At 41.9% G+C, this 27811-nt stretch overlaps 1 protein-coding gene across 2 annotated transcripts in view; it reads right to left on the reverse strand.

Annotated features, from left to right (window-relative positions):
* Window positions 1-358: 358 nt before the first annotated feature.
* The window catches only part of flnca (filamin C, gamma a (actin binding protein 280)), a 30102-nt gene continuing 2649 nt past the window's right edge, over window positions 359-27811 (reverse strand). The window contains exons 2-47 of one of the 2 annotated variants that reach the window (XM_028450036.1): window positions 25218-25466; window positions 23530-23627; window positions 22405-22555; window positions 20551-20669; window positions 20386-20463; window positions 20132-20294; window positions 19839-20039; window positions 19590-19676; window positions 18873-19010; window positions 18547-18673; window positions 18325-18461; window positions 18035-18228; window positions 17842-17955; window positions 17583-17726; window positions 17292-17415; window positions 16867-17027; window positions 16659-16749; window positions 16352-16521; window positions 16137-16254; window positions 15797-16059; window positions 15125-15722; window positions 14754-14927; window positions 13825-13987; window positions 13374-13702; window positions 11568-11691; window positions 11332-11488; window positions 11061-11250; window positions 10949-10972; window positions 10616-10857; window positions 10427-10526; window positions 10186-10326; window positions 9182-9310; window positions 8916-9089; window positions 7938-8102; window positions 7636-7839; window positions 7407-7559; window positions 7202-7324; window positions 6836-7084; window positions 5519-5800; window positions 5287-5424; window positions 5039-5154; window positions 3576-3708; window positions 3320-3496; window positions 2997-3215; window positions 2346-2591; window positions 359-1085 (exon numbers count right to left, since the gene is read on the reverse strand). In XM_028450036.1, coding sequence (XP_028305837.1) covers window positions 898-1085; window positions 2346-2591; window positions 2997-3215; window positions 3320-3496; window positions 3576-3708; window positions 5039-5154; window positions 5287-5424; window positions 5519-5800; window positions 6836-7084; window positions 7202-7324; window positions 7407-7559; window positions 7636-7839; window positions 7938-8102; window positions 8916-9089; window positions 9182-9310; window positions 10186-10326; window positions 10427-10526; window positions 10616-10857; window positions 10949-10972; window positions 11061-11250; window positions 11332-11488; window positions 11568-11691; window positions 13374-13702; window positions 13825-13987; window positions 14754-14927; window positions 15125-15722; window positions 15797-16059; window positions 16137-16254; window positions 16352-16521; window positions 16659-16749; window positions 16867-17027; window positions 17292-17415; window positions 17583-17726; window positions 17842-17955; window positions 18035-18228; window positions 18325-18461; window positions 18547-18673; window positions 18873-19010; window positions 19590-19676; window positions 19839-20039; window positions 20132-20294; window positions 20386-20463; window positions 20551-20669; window positions 22405-22555; window positions 23530-23627; window positions 25218-25466 — 7865 coding nt within the window. In that variant the 3' untranslated portion in view covers window positions 359-897. The remainder of the gene's footprint in view (window positions 1086-2345; window positions 2592-2996; window positions 3216-3319; window positions 3497-3575; window positions 3709-5038; window positions 5155-5286; window positions 5425-5518; window positions 5801-6835; window positions 7085-7201; window positions 7325-7406; window positions 7560-7635; window positions 7840-7937; window positions 8103-8915; window positions 9090-9181; window positions 9311-10185; window positions 10327-10426; window positions 10527-10615; window positions 10858-10948; window positions 10973-11060; window positions 11251-11331; window positions 11489-11567; window positions 11692-13373; window positions 13703-13824; window positions 13988-14753; window positions 14928-15124; window positions 15723-15796; window positions 16060-16136; window positions 16255-16351; window positions 16522-16658; window positions 16750-16866; window positions 17028-17291; window positions 17416-17582; window positions 17727-17841; window positions 17956-18034; window positions 18229-18324; window positions 18462-18546; window positions 18674-18872; window positions 19011-19589; window positions 19677-19838; window positions 20040-20131; window positions 20295-20385; window positions 20464-20550; window positions 20670-22404; window positions 22556-23529; window positions 23628-25217; window positions 25467-27811) is intronic. The other variant, XM_028450037.1, reaches the window with a different exon arrangement.

Here is a 27811-nt window from a genome sequence, read left to right on the forward strand (position 1 = left end):
GTGATTGCATCCAAACACGTTCAGAGTACAAATTGGAAGAATACCACATTACCCAGGGCTATTTTAATCAAGGCAGCCGTGATATTGAGCCAAAGGCAAAGAAAGGCCTACAGCTGATTCAATATCTGATTATGTGGCTGTGTGCTTCTCAGCAGGGCAGGAAACGCTTGTCTACACACAATAGGCAGGAATGAGAGTCTCTCTGATCAGGGGCACAAATCCTGACAGCTGCTCAGATGGAAGCAGCAGCAATGCACAGTAAATTGCGACTTGATGAAACCACGGAAATTGTAAAACTCAGTAGATACATCATGGTTAGTGCAGTGTTTGCCACTAAAGTGAAAAACAAAAACAAGCCTTGTCTGGAAAGTTAGCCATTAAATCTTTATTAAATTTGTTTACCAAAATAGGTTAATATAACAACAACAAAAAGGTCAACATTCCATTTCAAAACATACAAAACTAACATACTGCATCACACCTGAACATTGCTGATTCCACCAACATTCGAATACTGCATCGAGCCATTCATCGACACAGGCAAAACAGAGCAAGACTATCTTCCAACATCACTCAAAAAATCCTAAACCATTGTCTCCTCATCCTCCTGATAGCAGATGCAGGCTAGTATGAGTAAAGTGTCAAATGTAATTTCTGGAGTTAATATAAAACTTTTGGCACATCAACGTTTTTTGGCGTCAAGAAAGCTTCAAGCTAAAGTCCAAATGTGTTTGTGCATGCCGAGCACGTTGCAGTCCATCAAAGAGAAAACTGCATTTCTTTTGCGGATGAAGAAAAAAAAAAAAAAAAAAGATGTGGGGAATTTTGAGTGATGCTTGCACACAATAAGGGCCAAGGGGCTCTGGGTCATTGGAGACAGAAAGACGTGAGTTCTTTTTATGGTGCTACCACTTTGTAAGGGCTCCCAGGGACGCTGTCATCACCCCATTTTACAATGACTGTGTAGCTGCCCTTGTCCTTCACTGTGTAGGTGACATTGTAGAGCTTGTTGCCCATGTGCTTAACGTAGACCTCCTCACAGGGAGTGTGTGGTCCATGTACACCCACCATTAGCATGTTGCTACCTGGATGAGACAGAAACAATGGAACTTAATCACTGTAATGTGGAGGTGCACAACTCTGCAGGTTTAAAATGAGAACAAAATATGATATTATATATTAAGATCTGAACACAATCAATCAAATAACAAATTATTTGTGCAGTACTTTTTCAATACAGAGGTGTAACAGAAAGTCCCTATGATAAAGCTATTCCCAGACTCACAAAATCAATGAATAAAGTCCAACAAATGAAGATGTCATGGAATTTAATAGCCCTGTTTTATCAGTTTTAATTGCCTTGTCTTCTGTATAAGGTTTCAAAGGTTGCTTGGGCACAAAGCAGGCTCCCCTCTAGAAATACAAATCTGTAGATAGTTTTGACTCGTTTCAAACTCAATTATAGCTGCAGAGCAACGATAGTCCGAGTTGGGCGATTTTAGGCAAAACAACAGCAGCTGTTAACGTGTAAAGACAGATTTTAAACGGCTGTTGAAAATTCAGTTGCTAAGACGCAAATCCGAAAATACACATTGCATTTAGACACCATGATGTTGGTAATTTGTTTTAAACAATGATTTATTGGCTCCATAAGTGAAAAACTGATGTTTACATTTTTGCATTCAAATGCTTCAATTGTGAAATTTAAAATGCTGTAAAAAGGTCATTTATACCATGATGCCAAAATTATGTCATTTTTTTAAATTAAATTTGTTAATTGATAATGAAAAAAACTAGAGAGTATGTTTTCTTGGATTCCGTTGCTTAGATTAATATCCTTAACTGCTTTGTTTTGTTTGTTTTATGAGTAGGAATGAAAATGATCTTTATTCATCAAGGCAACCAATGCAGCAAACTTTGCACATCCCTCAGCAGTGGTAATGGCTAAAGCCCAGCATTAGCAAACGTCGGCTAGAGTGCTGCATTAAGGGTCTGCTAAGATTTAAAGAGCACTTGAAATCACTCAAATGACTTCTTAAATAAACCTATGGTGCAATTGTAACATTTAGGGCTGCAAATTGTAGTTACTGCCAAAGTTTATGGAGACGTTTTAAAGACAACAACTGCTTTCTCCAGATAGTAAAGCTAATGTAGTGTATATATATATATACGGTAATTGTTTGAGCAGAAACATGAGATACAAAAGATGTGTATATTAGAGTTTTGTTGGACAGTCACCTTAACTTTATTCAAACGTGACAATATGAATATTATGTTTACACCTTGATTTATTATAACCATGAAGTCAAAAACAGATTAACACAGTGTAGATGACGTTATCTCACCTGCTTTGCTGCAGTCAACAGTAAAATTGTTCTTTTGGCCGACCAACACCTTGGACAGTCCTGCCCCACGACAGACCACTTTGCTGGCATCAGATGTCAGTTTGCTCGAGGTGGTGGTGGTGGAGGAGGAAGAGGATGCAGAGGCGGAGGAACTGTAGGCACCGCCCACTTTAGAGGTCTTGGTAACAGTTTCGACCAGGACGGAGGAGGTTTCGTGGAGGCTGTGGCCGCCTGACAGTCGTGGACCTGCAGTAGAGAGTGAGAGAAGGGGGAAAAGGTTATCCAGAGCCATCAGTCAGCTGCAAACGATGTAGATATGAGACAAGCAAAGATGTTGGTGCTTATAGACAAGTTGGGGATAGTGCAAGGAAGAGTAAAATTGAATACAAATAGGAAAATATTTCATAATACTTTAATACAGTGAATTACTACTGGGACATATTTTTTTTGGGTTGAATTCTTTGGGGAAAAAAAAGCAATCTATGTGCACCCAGAAGGCAATAATACACTAAAGCGGACAAGATGTGATTATTTTTGTCACTCTTCACAGAGCGAATAAAGTAACAACATTTTCTGAATATTCACAGCTTGTTTCATAATCAAGACACTTGTCACCCACGGATCAGACAAGAGGGGGAGTGTCCAGCTGACCTGTGATTTTAGCCTTGAACGGGCTGCCCACAATGTGCTGTGGACCGCCATATTTGATGGTGATTAGGTAGTTTCCAGGGGCCATGGGCGTGTATGTGATCTTGTAGCCTTCAGGACACTCCCGACAATCCATCTTGACTTTGGATGGCCCGTCAATGTTGACAGACAGTGTGCCAGAGCCTGCATTGCAGGTTTTGACCACAAACTCCGAGGATACACCTAAATAGTTAAAAAAAATATGGAGAAAATAGGTCACAAGGACTTGTTGTGTAAGGGTGGAGCTTAACTGGGAATTAGAAAGTGAATGGTGGTTATTTTTCTACCTGTGGTTCCTCCGTGCAGTCCAGGGCCCTGGGCAGTCACCATGCCTGGGTCTCCAATCAGCCCAGGGTCTCCCACCCTAACATTAAAAGGGCTCCCAGGAATATGACATCCATTGAACTTGACATCTATGGAGTGAACCCCGTTCTCCCTTGGAATGAAACGGATTGCACTTTTGTCTGAAATCACAGAAGCACATGAATCTGATGTGTTCCCTAGACCATACTCAGCAACACAAGAAGAACTGATGGTTCATACCGCTGTCAAGCTCGGTGACGTAGCACTCCTCTGAGGAGCCAGAGGGGGTGTGGACTTTGGCATCGACCACACCACGGGCGCCGTTACGCTGTACCATGAAAGACGCTTCTTGGCTTACCTTTAAATCCTTCTCCTACAACAGACAGGAAAAAATATGTTTAAAATGTGTGTGTGTGTGTGTGTGTGTGGGCACACATCCTAATGGAGGCCTCATTGGTGACTCATTGTGTTTGAAGCAGAATAGATAACTCTGACGAGAGGTAGAAAAGGTCAGAGTTTACAGCGAGGAGTGTTTTTGCCCCACAGGCGGACAGGAGAGCCAAGCAGGCATAAGTGATAGCTTGACATTTAAAAGGTGGATCATGCTCTTCACTTAGCTTTAGGCAGCTACAAGCACTCTTTCATTTCAGTCCAGAAAATAGTTTTTGCATTGTTTAAAGCTCGTGGTTTGGCTGGCGTAATCAAAGAACGCCTGATTGGGGGGGTCTATACTATAAAATCTCCTAATCTATGCTATGATAACTACCTATTCAATTACCACTATACCTCTCTATTAACATCTCTCTCAATCCAACCTACTTGCTAAAGAATTCAGAATCGACAGGTGCAAGTTTTTATTGGAGGGGAGGGGCCAACAGTAGTGGTTCATAGCTCAAAAACGTTCATTATGTCTTCTTACTCCTGTAGACGTTTTCTGGTTCTTTTTTCAGACATTAAGTGTAAGAGTAGATGTTGCTCTTTACCCTTTGTGCTTGACAGTTTCAGCGATGTGTCTCGCCTTCATCAGAAGCGTCTCACTGACAGCGTGACACGTCAAACGCTGTCAGTGAGACGCAACATCTACTCTTACACTTAATGTCTGAAAAAAGAACAAACATGATGTGAGAAGCCACCAAAACGTCACAAACTCCCATTCTCAGCCAACAGCAAAACAAAATATGCCAAACAGAAAGACTTTGACGAAAATGTCAAGAGTTGGAAAAGGATCAATCAACAACCCTAATTCATAGCCAATACATTTGTTTTCAGCAGAAACTAAATGGTTCCGGGGATTCGTTTTCTTTAACGGTGTAATCAAGGCCATGGAAGCAACTCAACAAAAGTCAGATCAAGGCTGTGCCTCTTGTCTTTATTCAGCTTCTCCTCTTTCTGATCTCTCACAGAAACTATGTGTCGTCATAGCACAGCTTCTGTTGCCCCAAGTTGGCAGGGCACAGTTAATCCTGTCCTTTATCACCAGCCAGCATTGCCATCATATTATTGTGGGTATTGCGCCAACCCATGCGTTCAATTACATTTCAAGGGTAAAGAGCTATTAGACAGAAGTATCTACTGACACTCATCCATCATATTCCACACCATCTGGGTATTTAATCTTTATATTTTCAATATGTGAATATTTTGCATCCGACATTGCTGTTGAGGTTGTGCAAACAACAAATGGGACAGGCGTGCATGCTAACCTGAAGGCTTGTGACAGTGAGCCTGCGGGCCTCGTCTGACAGCGTAGCAATGGGGACGATGAACGGGCTGTCGGGGATGTGCTCGTTGTTAAATTTGATTGACACCTCATAGTCACCTGGGGAAGCAGAGGGGTTATTCACCCTTATCATCAAATAAACAACAACAACAGGTTGTGAAAAAAATCAGACTTCAAAAGAAAAAACACAAGAAGATAGCATTCAAGCACTGCATGAGGTTATAGTGGTACCTGGTTCCTTCACTATGTATGAGACTCCACAGGAACCGTCCTTTCTGTCTTCAAAGGAGATCTCAGCCTTGCTGGGGCCTTCGACTGCAATGGACAGACCCCCTGCTCCTGCCTCTCTGGTCCAGATGCTGAATTCAGCTGAAATGGATGAATACAAACAACAAGCTCAAAATCAAGTCCATAATAAGGATTAGGAACATAGACAATCATTTTTGTATCTGTAGGAACTTACAGGGTGCTCCAGCCACGCCCCTCTCTAGCCCTGGTCCTCCAGCTCGGACTTTATGTGCCCCTCCTTCCCCCATTGGCCCCACGGTAAACTGGAAGGGGCTTCCAGGAACATGCTGGTCTCTGTACTTGACGTTAACAGTGTGCGGACCAATTTCCTGAGGGATGAAGCGCACGCTGTAGGTGCTACTCCCTCCGTCTACGATGTCTGCGTCCACAGTTTTCCCGCTGGGACTCGTCACCTGGGCTGTCATGGCCGCCTGAGAGCTGCCTTCTGCAGGGGTGGCTGTGGATATAGGTAGGTGAGATTACTAGAGTCCTGAACTAACGAAACTAACTAAAGCACATTTAATTGCCTTGTGTATGAAATGCGCTTTAAAAATACATTTGCCTTGCCTATCTATGTGGGAGTTTGGTACATCTATAGGCAGAGGTGAAAGTAACTTACTCACGTTACTGTAATTGAGTTGCTTTTATGGTACTTGTACTTTTTTGGGTATATTTCTAAAGCAGTCATTTTACTTGTACTTAAGTAAGTTTTAAAAGAAGTAATTTGTTTCATTTCTACACCCAATTATTACTGAGTAAATTATTATTTTTTTGTGATTTTTTTTAATTTTTTTATTTCCGTAAGGCACATTGAACGTAATTATTATGTTCTTAGTCATGTCATTTCTGATTAATGTTTCTACCTATTATGTTGTTACCCACATGGCACATTTGGCATGGCATTGTTTTAGAGTTCATAAATGTATCTATACTTATAGTTTTTATTTTTTATTTGAATTGAATTCATTGGTGTAATTTTATTTAAAAAAAATAAAAATAATTGTACATTTTGACAAACCTTTTATTTTGTACAGATGCTTTTGTGGGAAATTATATAAGTTCCAATTGTGCAAGATTTGGTGTTTTCCTTTTAAAGTTAATACATGAGATATTTACCGTGTGCAAGGAAACCGTAACAAGATTTATTACCAAAAATAAATGTGGAGAGTGAAAATAACTCGTAACTTTTACTTTGAGAACTTGAGTACAATAGCAATCAAGGAACAGTTCTTCTACTTGAGTAGTATATATTAGTACTCTTTACACCTCTGTCTATAGGTAAAGTAGGTGTGACTTTCTTTAAAGTGTATATATCAGTTCAGCTCTTTGGCGAATATTACTACACTGTTTAGACATGGATATTAGGATGTTGCATCTGTCAACTGCTTGAATAGCTTTAAACATATCATCACACGTTCAATAGAGGGAGAAAATACATTTAACACCAATGTGGAAACTTTAAAGAAGCAAAGCAACATGTTTTTTAACTCACCCTCAGGCCTAGCCGTGATGCCAGCGAAGCTGCTGAGGCTCTCTCTGCCCAGAAAGTCTCCAAAAACGTCCCTAAACGGGCTGCCTCCTCCTCCCAGCTGTGTGCTCTCCTCCACCCGTACCTCCCTCTTAGTTTCTCCGCCGCGGGTTTTGCTGATCTCTGTGCGCTCCGTGCGAGTGTAGGTGTGGCTGCTGCGGGTGAAGGTCCGGGTTAATCTCTCCTGAGCTGAAACCATCTGGAACCAGTTTCCTATAGCAGGGCAAATGCAGCAGGGATAAAAACAGAGGTGTTGAGCAGACTCATTGATTTCAAAAAGGTCATCCTCTGCACTCTGCCCAAACGCTTCTCACTGGCTCCTGTATTCACCTGGGATCTTCAGGTTGAGGCCACATGTGCTACCGACAGAGGCAATAGAAGATGCCTGTCTTTTTCTAGTTATACTCTCTTTCATTCTTCCTTCTCCGGTCATCTTTACTGTGAAAGGACTTCCTGAATGGTTCAAACAGACACACTAAGTTAATCAAACCATTGATTGTTTGAGCATCAAATTCAAATTCAAACATCTTCAAACCTGGAATGTGCTTTTCTGCAAACTTGATGTTAACAGTGTAGCTTCCAGGCTCAGTTGGGCAGTAGGTCACCCTGCACGTCCCATCCTCTACATCCTCACAGTTGATGTCCACTTTGCTCGGACCCTCAATTGACAACGCCAGACTTCCATAACCTGGTCAGGTAAGAAAGTCTGTTAAGTTCTTTATATTTACTCCAGCTTTGTTTGCCTTAAAGTTTACAAAACTCACCTGCATTCCTCGTGTCAACAAAAAACTCAGCCATCTCAAACGTTTGAGCCTCCACCAGACCTTTCCCAAAGGCCTTGACTCTGCTGGCCTCCCCAATCTCTGACTGGCCAACCATAATTTTGAAAGGGCTGTTGGCCACGTGCATGCCATTCTTCCTCACACTCACTTCATGCTCTCCTACTTCTTTAGGAGTGAACGAGATCCCTGTTGACAGACATAGAGTCAGGAAATGGAATGCATTAAAACGACAGATGAAGGCTCTCTCCCATCACTTTTGTTCCTGGTCGAGGTGAATATCTCACCCAGGTGTCTGTTTGGCAGCCTCTTAAGGAGGCAGGGCTCCTCGTTCCCTGATGGAGCTCTGATACTGGCAGTCAGAGAGCTCAGATCAGTCTCTGCGATCTTCAGGGACACATCGGCCGACGTGCCCACATTCAGCTGGGATGTCCTGGTTATGGCGTCATCCCCTGACATAAACAAGATGGGTAACATGTTAAACCTTGTGGCCTCCTTTAAATGTACATACACTTGTACACCTTGTGTACACTAACGGTCCGTCTCATAAAAGGGCAATAAAAATGGACTCCATTAATAATTTTTTTTACTTCCAAAGCATCAGATCTTTTCAACTACTTCAGACCTATCATAGATATAAAATGTATTATAATTTTCAAACCATTTTTATGTTTGTATGAGAACACTCAATATGCAGTATTTCCAAAAATGAATGAGGGCCAAAGTGAAATGTTTTTGATGAAAATATTACAGCCTTGACTGTGTCATTAATTGATAGCAGAATGGAATTTAATGTATTATTATTTTGGGCACGAGGACAGTTTTAAAGCAAAAAATTACACTTGTACACCTTGTATTTATTTTGCAAGATAAGAAATCAAGGCCTCCACTGAAATTACCCTAAAATTTTATGCGACGGTCTCTGGTTGGTTGGGGGTCATTACACCTAAAACATATTTTCCCTTTATTTTGAAGTTAAAGGCTTTGATCTATTAGGTATTGTTGAAAAAACATTATGATATGTCATGATTACAGTATATGAAAAATATGTGGTTACAATGGGAGTCAATGGGTCAAATTTGGTCATTATGTCATTATGATGCATATCTCCTTTTTTATACACTTCTGACCAGAATATTGAGAAGCAAACATATAAAAACACCCAAAATGTCACTTTTGGTCACAAAGATGCTCCGATGTTTAAACAACGCTCATCACGGTTTACAAATCAAACTATGAGTATGAATAGCAGGAACAGCTCTCACCAGTAATCTTTGCAGTAAAGGGACTTCCAGGAATGTGTTTGTTGTCAAACTTTACAATGATGTTGTAGTCTCCAGGAGCGGTGGGTAGGTAAGACACAGTACAGGTGCCATCTTTGTTGTCCTTGCAAGTGATCTCAGCCTTAGAGGGACCCTCAACAGCCAGAGAAAGACCACCTGAGAGTAGGAAAGCAAAACCTAAAAATTGAGAAATCTGAACCAGCAGTGAAAGAAAAAAAATCTGCACTGGATTATTTTTTTAGTTTTACCTTCTCCTGCATTTTTGGTGATCACTGTGAAAGTGGCAGCTTTGTTGACCATGCCAAAACTCAGACCTGGTCCATAGGCAGTCACCACTCCACTGTTTACAGCATCCACAAAGAACTGCAGAGGGCTTCCTGAAGGAGATACAAGTGTCTCAGTAGTTAGTGATCAGGCTCTGAGGACAGGTTGTCAACATTTATTAAACTTTATCAAAGGGAGGCGGAGCTACAAATGATCAGGACAACAAAGTATTTCACTTTGAGAGCCTGGATTGTCCTCATCAACTTCAGTACAATCAAAAACGTTTTTAAAAGTTGATACCAACAATGGTTCTCTACTTTTATCCTTGTTTTCTTTCTGTGTGATATTCCAAACACAATGATATTGAGTATATGAATTAAAACGATACGCAACCCATCACATGAATACACTTTAGATGATAGGTCTACAGCTGCTAATAAAACTTTATTAATGAATTTCTGCCAGAAATGTCTTTGTAGTCATTTATATCAACTTTAAGCCTTTATTCACACAAAATATCGGCATTTTGGAGATTTCAATCCAATGTTTCAGTACTTAATTAGGGGTCATCTAGTTCTTGGAGGTTACTTCATCATTATGGATTATGATGTGGCACTTAGGAAGAAACTCTAAAATGAGTAAGTCTACACTAAAATTGGAACCATCTGAAGCCGTTAACCTCATCAGTTACGTGAATGGTTCACTTGTTGAGTAATCACTACATCACAGTTTGCCAAACATAACTACAGATGGAATAACTGATAAAACAGTATCATAGTTACCTGAAACTGTAGGTGTTGAGTGTTGATGTATAAAAACATTTAGCCTTCATGCTTATGTCAAGATCTAAAAGAGTGGATTTGTTTTCCTCTGCTACATCTATGTCTCTTTTATGGGAATCATTGATTTGTTATTTGCTTTAATTATTTTAATGTTTCCAATAAAGTTTATCCATTTATTCATCCATTCATCCTTTCATGCTGCTGACCTGGGATGTGGTTTCCCTCATACTTGATGTCCATCTCATGCAGGCCTCGCTCCGTAGGCTGGTACTTGATAGTGATGGTTCCGTCTTTGTTGTCAGTGATGTGTGGCCGTGCCGTCTTTCCAGAAGGCATCCTCACTTCACCTGGAATTGATAAAAGGCTTCAACCTCAGTGACTGAGCGTGTGGAGGATTGTGCACATAGAAGTTATACTTTGTTGTTTTGCCAGTTGTGTTTGTCACACCTGTAATTTCTCCTTGCTGCGGCATGAAAGGAACAAGGAAGTTTACGGGGCGGAAGAGAGGATCCACGTTATCGCGGGGAACCACTGGCTCATTGGACGCCTGTTGACACAGAGATGAATGAATTTGTTGGTTTCTAACAGAAAAAGGTCCGTGAGTGAACATATCTCACAGCAACAGGAATTCCTCACCATCACATGGAACGGGCTCTTAGGGATGTTTTGTCCACCAAAGCGAATGGTGATTACATATTTCCCAGGTTCAGGGGCTGTGTAGTAAATGTCAAACGTGCCGTCGTGATTCTCCACCACATCCATGTCCAGCTCCATTCCCTGTGGGGTCAGGACCTTACAGGTCACCTTGCCTTTCCCAGCAGCCTTGGCATCGACTGTGATTACTGTATCCTCAGAGGTTTGCAGCTTTTGAAGGTTCGCTGTTAAAGTCACACGGAGAGTTAGAGGAGATGCATTAATAATCAGATATCTGTGAGCAAACAAGTAAAAGACTAAGTCTTGGTTACTCACACATTCCATGCCCTCCAATTGAAACTACGAAAAAAAAAAGAACATGGGAATAAACATTGAGTAAATTAATAGAAAAATGCTGATGTTTAGAAATTTGCAGAGTTTTTCTTACCAGTGACACTGCATTTGCTGGCATCTCCTGTGGGCAGAGACTGAATGCGATATGGAGAATAAGGAATCTCATCCCCTCCATATTTAATAGTGATGGTGTAAGGACCGGTGGAGTCAGGAACGTAGGACACAGTGTATGTGCCGTCCCTGTTGTCTTGGATGGTTGCGTTCTTAGGCTTGCCTTCTGGATCCTGTAAGAAGGCATTTTTGCTTATGTTTGATTGATTTTTTTCTGTTAAAAAGTAACATTTATGAACAGAGGCCTAACACACCAGTATCTGCACTGTAAGCAGTCCCTCCCCAGCATCTCGGGCATCAATGGTGAACTCAACAGGCAGGCTCGCAGGTACTCCTTTAGTGTCCAGACCAGGTCCACTGGCACGCACCTTACTGGCATCATGTCCAGGCTTAGACATGACTTTGAATGGGCTGTTGGAGAAGGAGAGCACTGTGAAAGCTGCTGTGAATTCACTCCTTTGGTGGTGTTTTTTTAAAACATGTTTTGTACCTGTGTGGGACTTCCTGATTTGCATATTTGACTGCTACAGTGTAAGGGCCATCCTGGGCTGGGGTGTAATGCACTGTGTGGGTGCCGTCACCATTGTTCTTCACACCGACTGGCTCCATAGTGCCTGGAAAAGTAGCATATACTTACTAACCTCTATCAGTGTGTACACATTTTAGTTTTAATATCACTTTTTCAGTCTTAGATCATTATCTAAAAATGGTGCTAATGACTTCTTTATTAGTAGTTCAAACAAGTGCTTGACTTTTATGTTATTTTAAGAACCAGTTTTTCCTTCTCTGCCCCAGAGGGATTTTACAAAATTAAAACTCGTATTTTCCTGTCATGTTTATTAATGAGGTTGTAATGAGTTGGGGCACAAGCATGCTTCCTTTTGCAAGATGTTTATCATTTCAGAAAGGGTAAGTTTTATGGCTTGAGACTCAGAGCCACCTAAGATGTTTTAAAATCACCGGCATGCCAGATCATGAGTTCATCATATGAGAGATTAGTATAGAAAAAAGGAGATTAAAACAAGTTCTTATATGAACAATTATTTTTCTTTCAATTTGAAACAATACACTTGTTTCAAATTAAATTATTTACTTAAGAGTTTTGCAGGTAACTTTGTTTGACATCTGCATTGAAAACCATGCACAAACTGCATGTCAAAGTGAATTGACCTTTACAACTTCAATGTTTGAACTTACATTTATAGGCTCATTTTTAGGCTAATCACATGTATGAACGCACTTTAAAGGGCCCATGTTAAGCTAAATTGACTTTTCTGTGCTTTAAACATGATAAAAGTGCTATTAGGGCTTCATACAGATGCCCAAAATGTTTTTTTTTTCATTGATTCCCTCAATCGTTAGTTAAAGGGTGATTTGCTCCTTTCTTACTGCAGGGTGAGCCCAAACACCTCGCTCCAATTTGATGACGCGTTCCCACTTTGATGACGAATTTGACGCGGCACTGAGCTGGAGAAGCCGCGCCTCCAGGAAGCTCTCTGCCATGATTGACATGTAAACAGACACGCCCACAAAGGTGAGCATGTCAGCGTCCTTCACGCAGTGATATGTATGTATTTTCTACAGTCTATGTATGTACCGGTGAACTCCCCGCCCCCACGCTCTGTCTCGTGTTTATAAAGCAGCATGAGCTCAGCTACGGAGTGGGTGGGAGGAGGGCGGGCCGTCCTCTGGCCCTACGTCACCGTGCGAGGAGGAAGTCAGTGTCCCGTCTATAGACACGCCCACTCATGAATATGCATAAGTAGGCCGACGAGTTTGGGAAAATAAACCTCGAATACTATGTTTTTGGGGTTCTTAGAACAAATGAGATGGGTGAAAAATAGCATGATATGTGACCTTTAATTATCTAAAGATGAAAAACAAAACTATATTACTAATTTGTGTAAAGAGTTTATTTATATCAGCTTTTAGCCTCCAAACACACATAATATCACTTTGCATGTGGGCATCGCCATTTTGGAGTCTTCAACCAATCAGAGTTTTTTAAAGTTGCACTAACCAGGAACATGCTGGTCACCTTTAAACAGGTAAGTCCACAAGTGTGTGCTTAAAGTGCTTTTTAATGCATATGTAGCTTTTAAATCACCTCTCATTTTTACTACTTAAGGTTACATATGATAGTATTTCAAATGAGCTGTCTGTCATTTGGGTTGACTATCCCTTTAAAACATGTAGGTGATTGATTGAAAAGTTGGATTTTCATACATTACAAGTCAACATTTGTGTTTTACTTCAGAGTGAAATGTGACACTTTGTTGATATTGTGTGTCCGCACCTGTTGGGCCGTAGAGTTTGACATCAAGAGGAGCCTGTCCTGCCTTGGTACAGTCAACAGTGAACGTCTGAGGAACATGTGCTCTCACTCCTGAGCTCAGCCCTGGACCTGAGCATTTGACTTTAGAAGGATCCACTGGATCCCTCACTGGCACGCGGAATGGACTGCCAGGGATCGGGTGACCTCCATAGTTAATATTGACATCATAATCTCCGGGTGTGAAGGGAACATATTCCACACTGCAGCTGCCATCTTTGTTGTCCTTGCAGGATATTTTTGCCTCTGATGCACCTTCAATGGTTAGACCCAAACCTCCAGTACCAGCACCCCTAAAAGAGAAGCCATGTTTGAAGACATACACTATGTTACAGTTTGTTGATTCTTTTTCTCATGTACTGACGACTAAAATGTCATATTCAGGTAAAGTGTATGACGTGAGGATTAACTGTACCTGGTTTCCACAGTGAAACAGTTAGATTTGTTGGTGATTCCTCCCTCCAGACCTGGACCGTATGCACGGACGCGGGTTGGATCACATCCTTCAACCACAGACACTCTGAAGGGACTTTTTGGTACAGGCACATCATCATACAGCACTTCTATCAGATGAACTCCTGTAGACAAACACATATATCAACTTTAGGGCTGATGCTACAACTAATGTATTTTCTTTAATTGCAAATTCACCTTTCGAGGGGTTTGATATCTTCTTATTTGTAAAAGTCAATATTTAGAACAATAGTCACTGAGCTGAAGACACAGCATCTGTTCATTATTCTGTTAGAACATTTTTCTGACAGATCCCTCTCAGTAGGCCTATGCCAGATTCACAGTCTCACTTCGATGATATTAGAGCATGTCTGGTGTTGGAGAAGTGTTCTGTGATCTTTTTGCTTTGTGTTATAGGTCTATTAATATCCCCTGTCATCCCTCTGCTGTACGGCAGTGTGCAGGCAGCCCTCAGCACACATACCTGCCTGGTTAAGAGCTTCTGTTCTGTTCCGAAGAACACTATTTATAAAACAGAGCCTGTCTGCCCCTCCCCCTCCCCGCTCTCTGCCCCTCACTCTGCCCCCTTTGCACCACTGCATCATCCTGTATTTATACCCATCTCTCACTCTCTCTTTCTTTTTCATCCCTTTCCTATATTTCTTGCCGCACAATAACAAGAAGCAGCACCTGTTCATGATTTTTATGTGTCTGTTTGCTGTTTTCAGAAACTCCATGTATACAGAAGCCCCTAATAAAATAATTTAGACTGTGTTAGATTTGAAAATGGTGGTTGATTGATCTTCCTTCAGAAAAATCTAAACACCCTAATTACTGTACCTAATTCAAAGCTGAAATATGTAAAATAGAAAAAAAATATTTTATTATTACCATCCTCAAACGCTGTATATTCCACTCTGTAGGTCCCGTCTCCCTTGTCGGTGATGTAGCTTTCCGTGTTGCCACCAGAAGGGCTCCTAATATGAACCTTAACATGGTTTCCTCCAACCTTGTTCAGGGACCGGGCGTCAACTATGAAATGGGTCGTTACTTCTCTGAGGACACCTTGAAATTATAAAAAAAGTAAAAATAAAAAAAAACCTTCAGGTTCAGACTCTGCATCACTCTACTGGTTTATGAGATGGTAATCCACAGATTAGCACTAGCTGGGATTACAGTGGTCAATAAATCACTCTTCAAGCATATTGACAGCCTGAAATGAAATGTGAATACATTTAGAACTTAAGAGGATCTTGCGTTACCTCTGGGCTCCACTCCTGGTCCATAAACATGAACTCCGGTGATGTCCACTGAGGGCTCAACTTGCAGCACCTTTGGAAACTGTGGAATCATGTGCCCGCCATACTTGATTGTGATTGTGTGTGTTCCGTGGAAGGAGGGGATGTACGTGACCGAGAACGTTCCTTCTGCGGTCTTTTGAATGTGCACCTCAGCTTTGACACCAGTGTCAGACACTATCTCAATGGTGAGTTCAGCATCACCCGCTCTAGTGCAGTCCACGGTGAAGGTCGCCGTTTCACCTGCTTTAGCCTTCTCCAGTCCAGGCCCGCTAGCAGTCACCTTGCTGGGGTCGAAGGCGGGACGTATGGCAGCTTTGAATGGAGAGCCGGGGATGTGCTGCTCTGCAAACAGGATGTTGATGGCATACTCGCCCGCCTCGGTGGGAAGGTAGGTCACTGAACATGTGCCATCACCATTGTCTTGGCACTCAATTTTAGCCTCGCAAGGACCTTCTACTGTCAGTCCAAGCCCACCCGCACCTGCTCCCTTTGTGTCAATGGTAAATGGAGCAGGTTTTCCTACCACGCCCCCTTGAAGGCCTGGGCCAAAGGCTCGCACCTGTGAGGAAAAGTATTTTTTTTACCATTACTGTGAACAGACCTAGTGAGTTTGCAGCTTTAATGATTATTTACCTTTGAGGGATCAGCAGGCATCACTGCTTCAACCCCAAAGGGGCTTCCCATCACAGGGTTCCCATCATAGCTGACATCCACCTTGTACTGCCCCTCCTCTGGGGGGATATACTTCACACTGTGAACGCCTTTAGCTTTGTCTGCTTCCATCTTGCAGGGGATTGGTCGGCCAGAGGGTGAGGTCATCTTCACACCCACATTGCCGTGCCCTCCAGCACCCTTTGTGTTAACTGTGAACTCCTGATCTTTTCCAACCTCGACTTCTGCAGAAGAGAATTAATACTTACAATGTGAAATCTGAGAACTATAGTGGCGGAGTTGTGTCTGTTCAGTTACTCACTTGTGTCCAAACCTTCAACTTTTACTTTTCCGATATCAAGAGCTGGTGCTACTGTGATGTGGAATGGGCTTTTAGGAATAGGATCACCTCCATGAGTCACTGAAATTGCCATGTTACCCTAAGGGATATTACCAAAAAAGAAGTGTTCATATTTTAATAAAAGGGATGGTGTGAATAAAATCACTCTAATGTTGCTCAACAGAAACCGTCCGTACCTGTTGGAGAGCAGTGTACTTTACTGTGTAGGAGTAATCGTGATTATCAATTATCTCAAAGTCACGAACTGCCTCTCCTGGGCCTGATGCTGCAAAATGCACCTCAGGCTTGGCTTTGCCCGCTCCCTTTGTGTAGATGGTGAAGTGGGTTGGAGTGCCCACCTCCACACCTGAAACACACATGCTCTCATGTCTCATCAAGTCATATTATATCCATAGGATCAAATATTTTTAGTGGGTGTTGGGAGAAAATCTGGATCACTGAGCTGGTGACAACACAAACTCATGAGGTAGAAGAAAATCTCACCTGTTTTGTTAAGTCCAGGACCATCTGCTCTCACCTTTCCAGCATCATGAGAAGGATCTACTTTAACTTTGAATGGACTAATGGGAATTTCCTGTGGAAGACAATTTATGATTATATATACTGTATTTATATATATCTAAAAACCAACAGTTTCTTCACTGATGTTACACAGTACATCAACCTCCCTCCTCCTTTGGCATATTCTTACTTGGTCAGCAAACAGCACCATGATGGTGTACCGGCCTGGACCTGGGGGAGTGTACTTGACAGTGAAGGTGTCATTGTCATTCTTGATAATGTCAAATTCAATGTCAGCCTCAGCAGGGCCAACAACCCCAGGGGCACACTTGATTCCAATGCTGATGTCACCTAATGGTGAATAAAAATGAGCAGAGTTCACAAAGGTTATTTAAAAGGAGCTAGACTGAATATATTGAGCCTTTGCTGTCTTAAGGTTTTTTTCCTTTTCTGGAACAATTACTGGTTTCTGATATTTAAATCTCACATTAAAGCCCAGCAGTTAAAGATTCTCTCCTCTCCTTTTTCCTCAGCTTTATTTTTTAAAACCAACATGGCATGTTGAAGCAGAAATTCGCTTTAGAGGTGACGGAAATCTGGATTACACAGACTCACCTTGACCAGCCTCGCTGCAGTCCACCGTGAAGTAAGTGGGTTCGTTAGCCTTGAGCCCTGTTTTCTCCACTCCAGGTCCGTAGACCTTGACTTTGTCTGGATGGCAGCCCTCTCCAACCAGCACCTAATGAATTCACAGTGTGCTTGAAGTAAAAGCAATTGGCTCAAGTACAACTGCTGCTCTCCTCATTTTTATGTCTTTCTCGTGAAGTATCATTACAGAAAATTGACCAAATTTTAAGAGCAACATTGCTGAATGTGTGTCAATGTCTCGATTTAAATGTTTCTTACCCTGAAGGGGCTGTTGGGGACATTGACCTCACCCCAAGCAATGATGATAGTGTGTTTGATGGGCTTGACAGGAGTGTATACACACTGAAATGTGCCATCGCCTCTGTCAGTGATCTTGATGTTGATGGTGCAGCCTTCAGCGTCCTTAGTGGATACAAAATTCTGTCAACTGTGTGTTTTTTATTCCACAGGAAATATAAATGGAATTCTTTGAAAGATTAAATAAATATTCTGCAAACTGGTGTGGTGCACAACATACCTGGGCGTAGATCTTGAGATGACCCTTTCCAGCCATGCGGGCATCAATAGTGAATTCAGTTGGTTTGTTCACAATGACACCAGTTGGCTGCAGGCCTGGACCGAAGGCTTTCACCTACAGAGTACAATTCATCCAATGGTAATAACGTTCCTCATATACTTGTATTAGAAAGTTATGAGACTCAGACATTTACCTTCTCAGGGAAAACGTCATTGGCTGCAGGGAGAATGTGGGCCATGAATGGGCTGTCCTTGATGTCTTCATCATCACAAATGACGTGCACAGCGTAGTCACCAGGCTCAGTTGGCCAATAGCGGACGTCACAGGAGCCGTCGCCCTTGTCATCGCACTCAATTTTAGCCTGTGACGGGCCTTCGATTGAAAAGCCTTGAGAGGAGAAAAAATACTTTGATGCTTCTCTCGAGCAACATTTTTAAAGATTTTCTTTCCTACTGAGTGTTATATACAGTGCATACAACTCACCAAGAGTTCCAACTTCAGTGCCGATGGCTTCTACCACAAAGTCAGCAGATTTCCCAACCATGCCAGTCTTTAGACCAGGACCCCAGGCACGCACTTTCTGAAAACCTGCCTCTAGTCCGACCTCCACTTCGAATGGGCTGTAGCCACACACAATTACACAACAGCTAATAAATATTATTGTGCTCCAATAATGACGAGCTCATAAAAGCGATAAGGCCTTACCTGCGTGGGATAGGTTGGCCACCCCAGGTGATGCTGACTGTGTATTTACCAGGCTTTTGGGGGTAGTATTCACATTCGTGCACACCATTTCCTGCATCCCGCACCTTCACCTGCTCTTCTGCTCCAGCTGATAAGGAATGACAACATCAAAAAAGACATTTAGAAACCGAAGGGCATTTCATGTATTTATGTATTTAACTTCAGTGCTTGGATTTGTGAATAAAGAAATACAGCCTGAAAGATTTAAATAATAATTGAAATAATCCCAAAAATATGCATTGATGAGCAGCGATGTCTAATGCAGAGTAGAGAGCTGTCTGACTCACTCGGTCCTTTGACTGAGACGTTCAGTGCTCCACTGCCAGCTCCTTTGGTGAAGACTTTGAAGTCTGCAACCTCCTTTACTCTCACGCCTTTAGGCTGCAGCCCTCTGCCAGTAGCTCTGCATGCATTGGGGTTCATAGCTGCAAAGAATACCAACAAGTGTGTGAGGGGAAAATAGTTAACGGAGCGCAACACAGAAATAGCCAGCAGTAAAGAACAATGTTAGTAGCGTAATCCACTTCAGTTGAGTTCCCTAAAGATTGACAGACAGAACCTGTAAATGCGGATGATGTAGCACACATTCCATAAAGTACAGAATAACAATATTGACATATTGGTGGAAGGCGAATCAAATATAAGTCACTCAATCCAAAATGTTGAAGGCAAGCTTCAAACTGCACACTGACTGATGCAAACGTTGGCAGAATAAAACAAAGACGGACATGTAAAGAGCACAAGCACAGACCTTAAGAAAAGAGAGAACCAAAAATGCAGATAGATTGACAGATATGCAAATAATTTATCTTCAACATGACATCCCATGTCTTACTAAACATAAACTAAGCGCCCATTAAGCCATAGGATGCAAAGAGGAAGGAGCAAGCATGGCGTCGTGCCACGGCATCCTAATCAAAGAGAAAGCACAAAAAGGGGCATCTGCAGGGACTGGCATTGGGGCATTCTGGCTCAGCAAGCTTCCCCTGCCAGACAATACTAACTTGGACGGCCAGGTTTTGGGGGTGGAGCCCGTACTGACTGAGGAGCAATCTGCAGAGGTGCTCCTTTGGGAGGCGCAACGAGTGGAGCTAGAAATGACAGATAAAGGGTTACAGTCTATGCAGGGTAGCTGCTCTTTGGAAAATGAAAGATGAGTAGAGATTGTGATGGATAGATCACCCAGACACTAACAGCATGCTAAGAAATCAGATTTGCCTGACAGTAATCACCAACCGCGACAGATGGCTCACCCTCTGCAATGTTGACAGTAAAAGGGCTCCTGGGGATCTCCTGCCCTGCAAACAGCACGTGAATGGTGTGAGGCCCCTCCATCAATGGACGATAGGTGCAGCGGAAAACACTATCTCCCTTATTCTCCAGGATCAGCTCCACTGTGTCCTTTTTTCCGTGAGGGTCAGCGATGACCACGCTGATGTCACCATGACCAGCACCTGAGAGTGAAAGAGAAATGTTTGAGAAAATAAAGATTGATGTCTGTGAATATAGTTCACCTGTGTGCTAGTTTAGGTTTTTCCATACTTACCGGCTGTGTAGATGTCAAAGTAGGTGGGTTTGTTAGCAATGTTGCCTGTTAGCTCCAAGCCTGGTCCCCTAGCCTGGACTTTGTTTGGGTCTCCCATGACCTTTGCCACATTTACTGTGTAGGGACTTTTGTCAATGTCTTGACCTGCAAACAACACCTTCACCTAATTTTGAGTGAAAAGATCATATCAGCTATGCTTGTTGACGTGTTGCTGAAAGTTTTGATGTGAGTGAAGAGGATTTCCAAAATCTTACTTTATGGACTCCCTCAACCTTTGGGACGTAGGTGACAGAGTAGGTTCTGTTTTTGTCATTGTTTGGTTTAACTTTAGCCTGGGGAAGGGAACATCAATGTAAGACTGTGTTTATTAGGAAACCTGGGGAATGTGCAAAAAGAAGTAGCAATTGTGTATATTTTACCTCCTCTTTGTGTCCCTCAGGATCCTCCACGAACACCAGGACTTCACCAGTCCCAGCTTCCAGAGTCTCCACAGTGAAGACAGCTGGCTGCAGCACCTTATTACCATGGGGTTCAATACCTGTAATGTGAGTACGGAGACATGCAAATTGGGGTTTAATGAATTTTGTCCTGAGAATAATTAGAACTAATTCATTACAGAAGATGGGTTTTCTAAAGCTGTAAGAAGAAGAGCAGGGCATTGATAACCCCAGGGTTTAAATGTTAAAGAGGACTCAATCTGAGACTTTGTCAGTGTGGTATTGGAACATTGGTAGTCTGCAGAGATGACGAAGTCAGCAAATTTCTTATCTCTTTTCTAGCATATGATTTGATCACTCTATCACGGCACAGCCAATGATCAGGTGATTAATGTGTCATCTTCCAATCAATAGGTGTAGCGTTTAATGTCTGGGATGGATTATAAACTCCAGGTTGTGACCAGGTTGATACTATAAAGCAGAGATGGGCTACTTCTATCAGAGTGGGGCCCACACAAATGCGATTGTGTGATCTGAGGGCCAAATTATTTACATTTATGTTAGCATTTATAATAATGACCAATCTTAGCATTAATACAGGAAAGAACAAAAGGATTTGTTTTTTTTTAGTCATTTTGCATGGGTTTTCTTGGTGTTTTTTGACATTCCGTGCGTTTTTGAATTCATTTTGTCTATTTTCTTGTCAATGATGCAATTTTTTGGCCTTTTTACATGTTTTTCGAGTCATTATCTGAGTTTTTGTTATGTTTGACATGACCAGGATCGTTATCAGGCTTCTGCAGAGCTTGATGATGAGTTAATCATTTGAATCAGGTGTCTTGGAAGAGGGAAACATCTAAAACATGCTGGATAGGGGCCCTTGAGGACCAGGATTGGGCACCCCTGCACTACAGTCTATCACGAGATACAGTTTGGTCAAGATCTGGATCCTGATCCAGGTTTGACAGTTAAACAACCATGTTGAATGTCCACCATCTTTGAAAGTCACTTCTACTGTTTGTGGATTAATGGATGTCAAATCTGGTTTGAGAAGAGTTCCAACATTAACCTACAATGAAAGTTCAAGTGTTTGTCATGCGATCTGCAGCTTTTGACACATGAACACGAACATGAGCGTTTTCGAAAGTCTGCGCTGAACAAGTGCTTCCATTTATTTGTTTGTTTGTCTGTTAGCAGGATGACATCATAACTACTTAACAGATTTTGACAAAATTCTAATCGAGGATAGACCTAATGCCACGGAAGATTCCATTTAATTTTAGAGGGGATCCAGAACAATTACTGATTCTAGATCAGTTTGAAAGTACAAAAAATCCCCATCGTCATCATTGGCAAAATTTCAAAAATTCATATCTCGGTTCGTAATTGACCAATCTATATGATGTTTGACTCAGTTATTTTGGGATGTTTCCTCAATTACCTCACCAATTTCATCCAGATTGAAACGGAATTTCACATTTAATGGCAATTTTTTGAAAAGAAATGGAGGTATTGTTACCAATGGGGGTATACATCAATATCTGGCAAAGAGGATACAGTATTCGGAGTGTTCTTGTTTAGATTAGAAAAAAAGTGTCATTGTCATTGCCCCTAGAATGACTGTATTACCATTTGTCTCTATCATCACTCACACAGGGTTTTAGTTTGCAAAGAAATGCATGAAGGTGAAAAAGTAACAACAAGTATGAAAACCTCCTATCCGAAAAGTTAAAATGACATATTTCATATTCAGCACTGGTGTGAACAAATAATCCATTATTCATCTTACAGTGCTGGTAAGAACTGCTGTTCATGTATTCATGTTGGGCCTCCTACCTGGTCCATAGGCTTTGGCCTTGTTTGGAAATAGCTGTTTGGGCTTGAGAGGAGCCCCAGGCTTCAGCTTGGCTTTGGGAAACTGAGACAGGTAGGTCATGACAGAGTGCTCATCCACATCTGGGTCCACAATTTCCTCCGGGGCGATCACCTGAAGGGCAGAAAGGGACACAGAACAGAGAAAGTCAAATTAAGTTTAAAGTATAAAGAAAAAACAACTTTTTTATGGCCATTGTTGGCACATCAAAACTAAATATCCCAAAATGATTCCTTAATTCCATACAAAATAAGGAGGGTTTAAAATATTTTGCTTATTAGGCCTGGTGTAGTTGGATTTTAATAATTCATTACACCTTTGACTTCCCTTTTTCTTTAAGCGCTCTCTGTCTGACAGAGGCACAAAGTCATGCCCCTCACTGGTTATATTTAACCTCTGGATAGTGGGGTTAGGGATGGTTGCCCTAAATAAGCCGACCATGGGGGATTTATCTCCTTAACTACACCACACTGGAATCCAGCCCCAGGCCTTCAGAGCCATGACGTGCAGCCCCCAGCAATCCCACCTATGCTAAGCCTCATGGAGAACGGCTAACCCTGTGTCTTAGGCAAACAAGTAAACAACCTGCATGATACGCCTTATGATAAGTATAAACGGGCTTTGATATTTTGCACTGCTGTTTTGTTCACATTGATATTCAGATGCATGCAGGCACATTGACACCTTGGTTTCAAGCGGCTGGGTTCGCTGTTGAGAAATGTCACACCTCCGAAATTTCACAGATTCTGCCCCCAAAAACTTCCACCACACTTACATGCAAAGAGCTACAATAAAGTAAATGGAAATATTAGAAGTGAGTTGGGTAATGAATATTTAATGTCCCCCTCCAGCACAAAATCCCTGGAAAAACAGCAGACTCCATATCCTTTTCATTCTTTTAGCACCATGTTGCCTCACATTGTGAGCGGTGAAGAGTGTTCACATATTAGGACTCATAAAATGAGCTGCAAACGGCGAAGTTACTAAGCAGTAAAATAAATATTCATCATTTTTTGTAATTGGATTAACCCATCAACAAGAAAGCAGTGCAAAACAAACAACAACCTCTGACTAATGGCACATCTTACCTGGGGAACGCCTAGCCAGTCATCAGCCTGCTGCATGGCCTCCCTGGCATTCTGCACGGGCTGGTTTGGGTCCCATTCAGCCCAGTCGGGGCACAAACCTAAAAAAAAAAAAAAAAAAAAATGCAGAAGGCCCATTAGATAATCTTGCAAGCAGAGTTTAACCATGACGGCTATAATAAGGCCTCATGGGCTGTCACTACTATCTCTTCAACACCTCTAATGACCTTACCCCCAATCAATGTCTCTCTTCTACGCTGAAAAGAAACAGCTTCAACTGACGCTGTGGCTGAGACTACCCTGCTCTCTGTTGCTAATGCCTAAATTGGATTAGAGTTGGCTATGAGGTGACACTCACTCTATAGGTCCAACTGACAGATCAACCAGAGGATGCTATTATATATATATATATATATATATATATATATATATATATATATATATATATATATATATCCTATTAATATAGACACAGAAGCACCATATTATCAGGGTTGGGTTTCAGTGGACAAATAGGAAGTATTACACTGCTCAGCAACAAAACTGACTGTAAAGTAAGTTTCCTAACAGAAGTCCAAGTTATCTTCTGTTAATATGACCTGTAGAAGTCGTTATTAAGTCAGTGATTCTCAACATGTGGCTCTTTTATGGTTTTTTTCTCCTTTTCAAAAAGTTCTGACACTTTTTCAGACTTTAGCTACCTTTTGCCAATAAATATCCCTTTTCCCCCTATTCTTTGTCCCATTTTAGTCACTTTTCACTCTTTTCTTGCCACGTTTTTTTTTGCCACTTTTGGACCATTTTTGGCCACCTGTTACCATGTCTGCCTCCACTCGCTCGTCAAAAAAAAAAATGTATCGGACCAGCCCACTTTGGGTCAACGACCCACCAGGACGATGCCCGGTATGCCAGATGGCTAGTCCACCCCTGCCTGCAACGATGCTCATAGATGTGAACTGATGAAAAAACAGACCCTTATATGGTGAGTGCTGCAGCGCTGTGTTTGAGCCCTCGATCAATGACTTAAACATAAACACTGTTAAACATGCTGTTCCACACTCATCTGGCTACTCCTCTGCAGTCTGCTCTGCTGACAGAGGAATCTCTAACGTTCTCAGTGTTGGAAGCACAAGCATAAACTGGCAATGACTCAAAATGTGGCCTTGTGCTCCGGGATCTGTGGCTCAGGCACCTCCCTGTGACAGATTACTCTGCATTTTGATACAGGGCCAAGCAGCCCCCTGACACAGGAGGAGGAATGGTGCCCAAATTTGGGGGTGTTATATCGCAGTGGACACTAAAGCCAGGCTTGAACCCCAGAGTCTGAAACAGTGAGTGATAGCCTCAGTCATTGTAGGACAGCTGGCAGGGAACCCTCTGCACCCCTGTGACACTACCTGCTTTCCAGACTACGACCAGCTGACAGCTAAATCTGAATCAACATGAGTGTGTGCGTGTGCGTGTGTGTGTGTGTGTTGAATGATGCGAGTCTTTATTTCCGGATGATCTGCAAAGAAGACAATTTACAACTGAGCAAATGCTACTGATTCAAACCCAGTGATAGACATACCCCTGACCCCAAGCCTCCACAGCAACAGAGCCACGCCGTCACACACACAACAAGCCTGTCATACTGCGCCGCACGTACACCTGACTCAGCAGTTCAGCTGCTGCCACAGAAAGCTTCTTACCAGGGGCACAGTTGTCAACCAGAGCTCCCAAGGCTTTGCCATCCCTCCAGTCACGGTTGAAGTTGTGTATGGGCAACTGGGGCACCTTGTTCTGTATCCATCCCAGCAAGCGTTGCTTGGGAGTCAACTTTTTGGTCTCCTCGTCATCTTCGTCATCCCACATGGGCATGGAGATGGAGTAGTGGAGGATGAGAGTCCAGATAAGTCCCAGGATCAACTTCAGGTTTCCATCCACAATGGCTTTACTGTCTGGAGACAGATAGTGGAGACAGATTTAAAGCTTTCTTCACATTCATATCTGTCAGTAGTAGTATAGTTTTTTTTTCAAGTACAGCTAAAAAAAAGGAGTTTGCAGACCACTCAGGGTATGATAAATTGTTTAAAGCTGTTTTATTGATAATGCAAATGAGATGAGATATAAATGTGAGTGTAAAAAATAAACAGCACTTCCATGCCTTTCTGAGAAGTTGATGGGACTGTTCAGGGTGAAAATATAAACAATGATGAGTGACTGCTGAGGAGACAAGAATCTAATGCTTCCCGCTGTTTCCCCCGAGCCCCTTTCTCCCAGACAGCTGTCTGACTGAGGACCCCTGACAATCTGTCATCCACTCACAATGGCACACTGAAGACAGTGACAGCTGAGGATATGTGGAAACATAGCCCTCTCTGCATAAATACCACTTGGATTTCAATTACCTCCTAAACCAGTAGTGCTGCAGTGCGATAAATCAACTAGGTAGAGATTAGATTCATTGACAGTGAGCACGCAGCTCATTTCCTCTGGTGCTCTCAGGGAAAACTTTGTCCAATAAACTGCAGAAAATCCACTTTAATTTAGAAATTTGGTCATTTAAGCCAAACAACCGAGGAGGGGTGGTAGATTTGTATTGATAAATCTTGGCCACAAATGTCTCAGGGTGATTCAGCAGGACTTAAACAGACTTTCGTTCCAGCTGTTTATTAAACTACTGTTTTGTTGTAGGAGCTGTTTTAACTTTTCATAGATGTCAGAGGCGAATGTTTGACTGGCAGTGGCAGGTGGCACAATGTGGCCAGTGTCTGGCTTTCAGGATGACTGTGTTGGTAAAGGGAACATCCATCAAGTGGTATCCGGTTACACACAGTGACACATGTGCAGCCAAGCCATGGGGTGACTTTTTTTTAGTGTCCTCAGGTCAATGTATTAAGCTTGAAACATTATCTTAAGAGGACTGTTCTGACCCATAGAAATAAAAAGGAGAATGGACATGACCCCAGCCAATACAGCTTTGCCTGCCATTTTACTAACTGATAACTGCACAGAGCAGCCAAATGATAAAATAATTAAACAAACCTCCGCAAAGTGACAAAAAAATAAATGAAATAAATATCATTTTTGCCAGATATTGGCAGTTATCTGTATCAGTGATCCTGATCTTGCTACCATGATCATTTACACTTCACTTCAATCCCTATTAATAATGATACAGTACGTTAAAATGTATTGTAACTATGGGCTGAGATTTGCGCCACTAGAAACTGAATTTGAATAGTTGGTATTGAATTTGAAAATAAGAACTGAATTAGTAACTTGAGATTGTGTTTTATCCTGTTGAAAAAAAAAAATAAATATTGCTGCTTCTCAAATTCAGATTCACTGCATGCAATTCAATTTTTTAACTGCATGTGAAGCAGAAACATATTGAATTTTTTGAATGTACTAAGGCATTTTTTTCAACAGGAAAAAATACAATTTAAAGTTACTAATTCAATTTCAAAACAGTAAATTCAATTTCCAGTTGTTACTTTCAAATGCAACACAAACCATTCAAATTCAGTTTCTAGTGGCACAAATCTCAGCCCATAGAGAATCCCCTTTTTTTCAGAATATCGTAATGTAAATGCGCAATTGGGGTCTAATCCAGATAGCGCTCGGTGAGGTAATTTCATACACATCAGTCAATTATGAACCAAGATGTAAATTAGTGAAACTTTACCATTGATGATTGTTTTACTTTTCAATTGATCCAGAATCAGTATATTGATTTGGATCCCATGCAAAATTTCATGGAATCTTCCATGGTGTAAGGTCTAGTCTTGAATATGGAAAAAAAAATAGAAAATGGTTCTTAAATGTGATGGAATTGATTTGTGTGTAGTTAGCCCAGAGTAAAATGGCGTCCATTTTCAAACCCTTCCTATAACAACAGCCAAATACCAAATAACGTGGCCTATATCCCCTTTTATATCTCTGCTCTGACGTGTCGGAGCCACATGGGGGGGAGGGGGGGCGTGGGGGGGTGGACCGCCAGGATTTTACTGGCACTGACCTAACATGCTTCAGCACAGCTGTGCCAGACGAGCACAGACCTACAAAGTCGCAATACTCAATAAAACGTAGGCTAAAGACTGAAGTAACATTTGTGACTGTGACCTCTGGCAGGCAATTATCACCAGGAATCCTTAAGCCTGCTTCTGAGCAAAGTCATACCCTTTGCCTGCTCTGGTGGGCACACTGTGGCCTTCACAGTTCAACGGCCAAAGCCTCAGCCAAGCCAGGAATTTCACTCAAGCGTGTGGCAGAGTCATTAGATGCCAAAACAGAAAAATGC

The sequence above is a fragment of the Gouania willdenowi genome, chromosome 6 (genome assembly GCF_900634775.1).
Source record: "Gouania willdenowi chromosome 6, fGouWil2.1, whole genome shotgun sequence".
In the NCBI taxonomy this organism is placed as follows: domain Eukaryota; kingdom Metazoa; phylum Chordata; class Actinopteri; order Blenniiformes; family Gobiesocidae; genus Gouania; species Gouania willdenowi.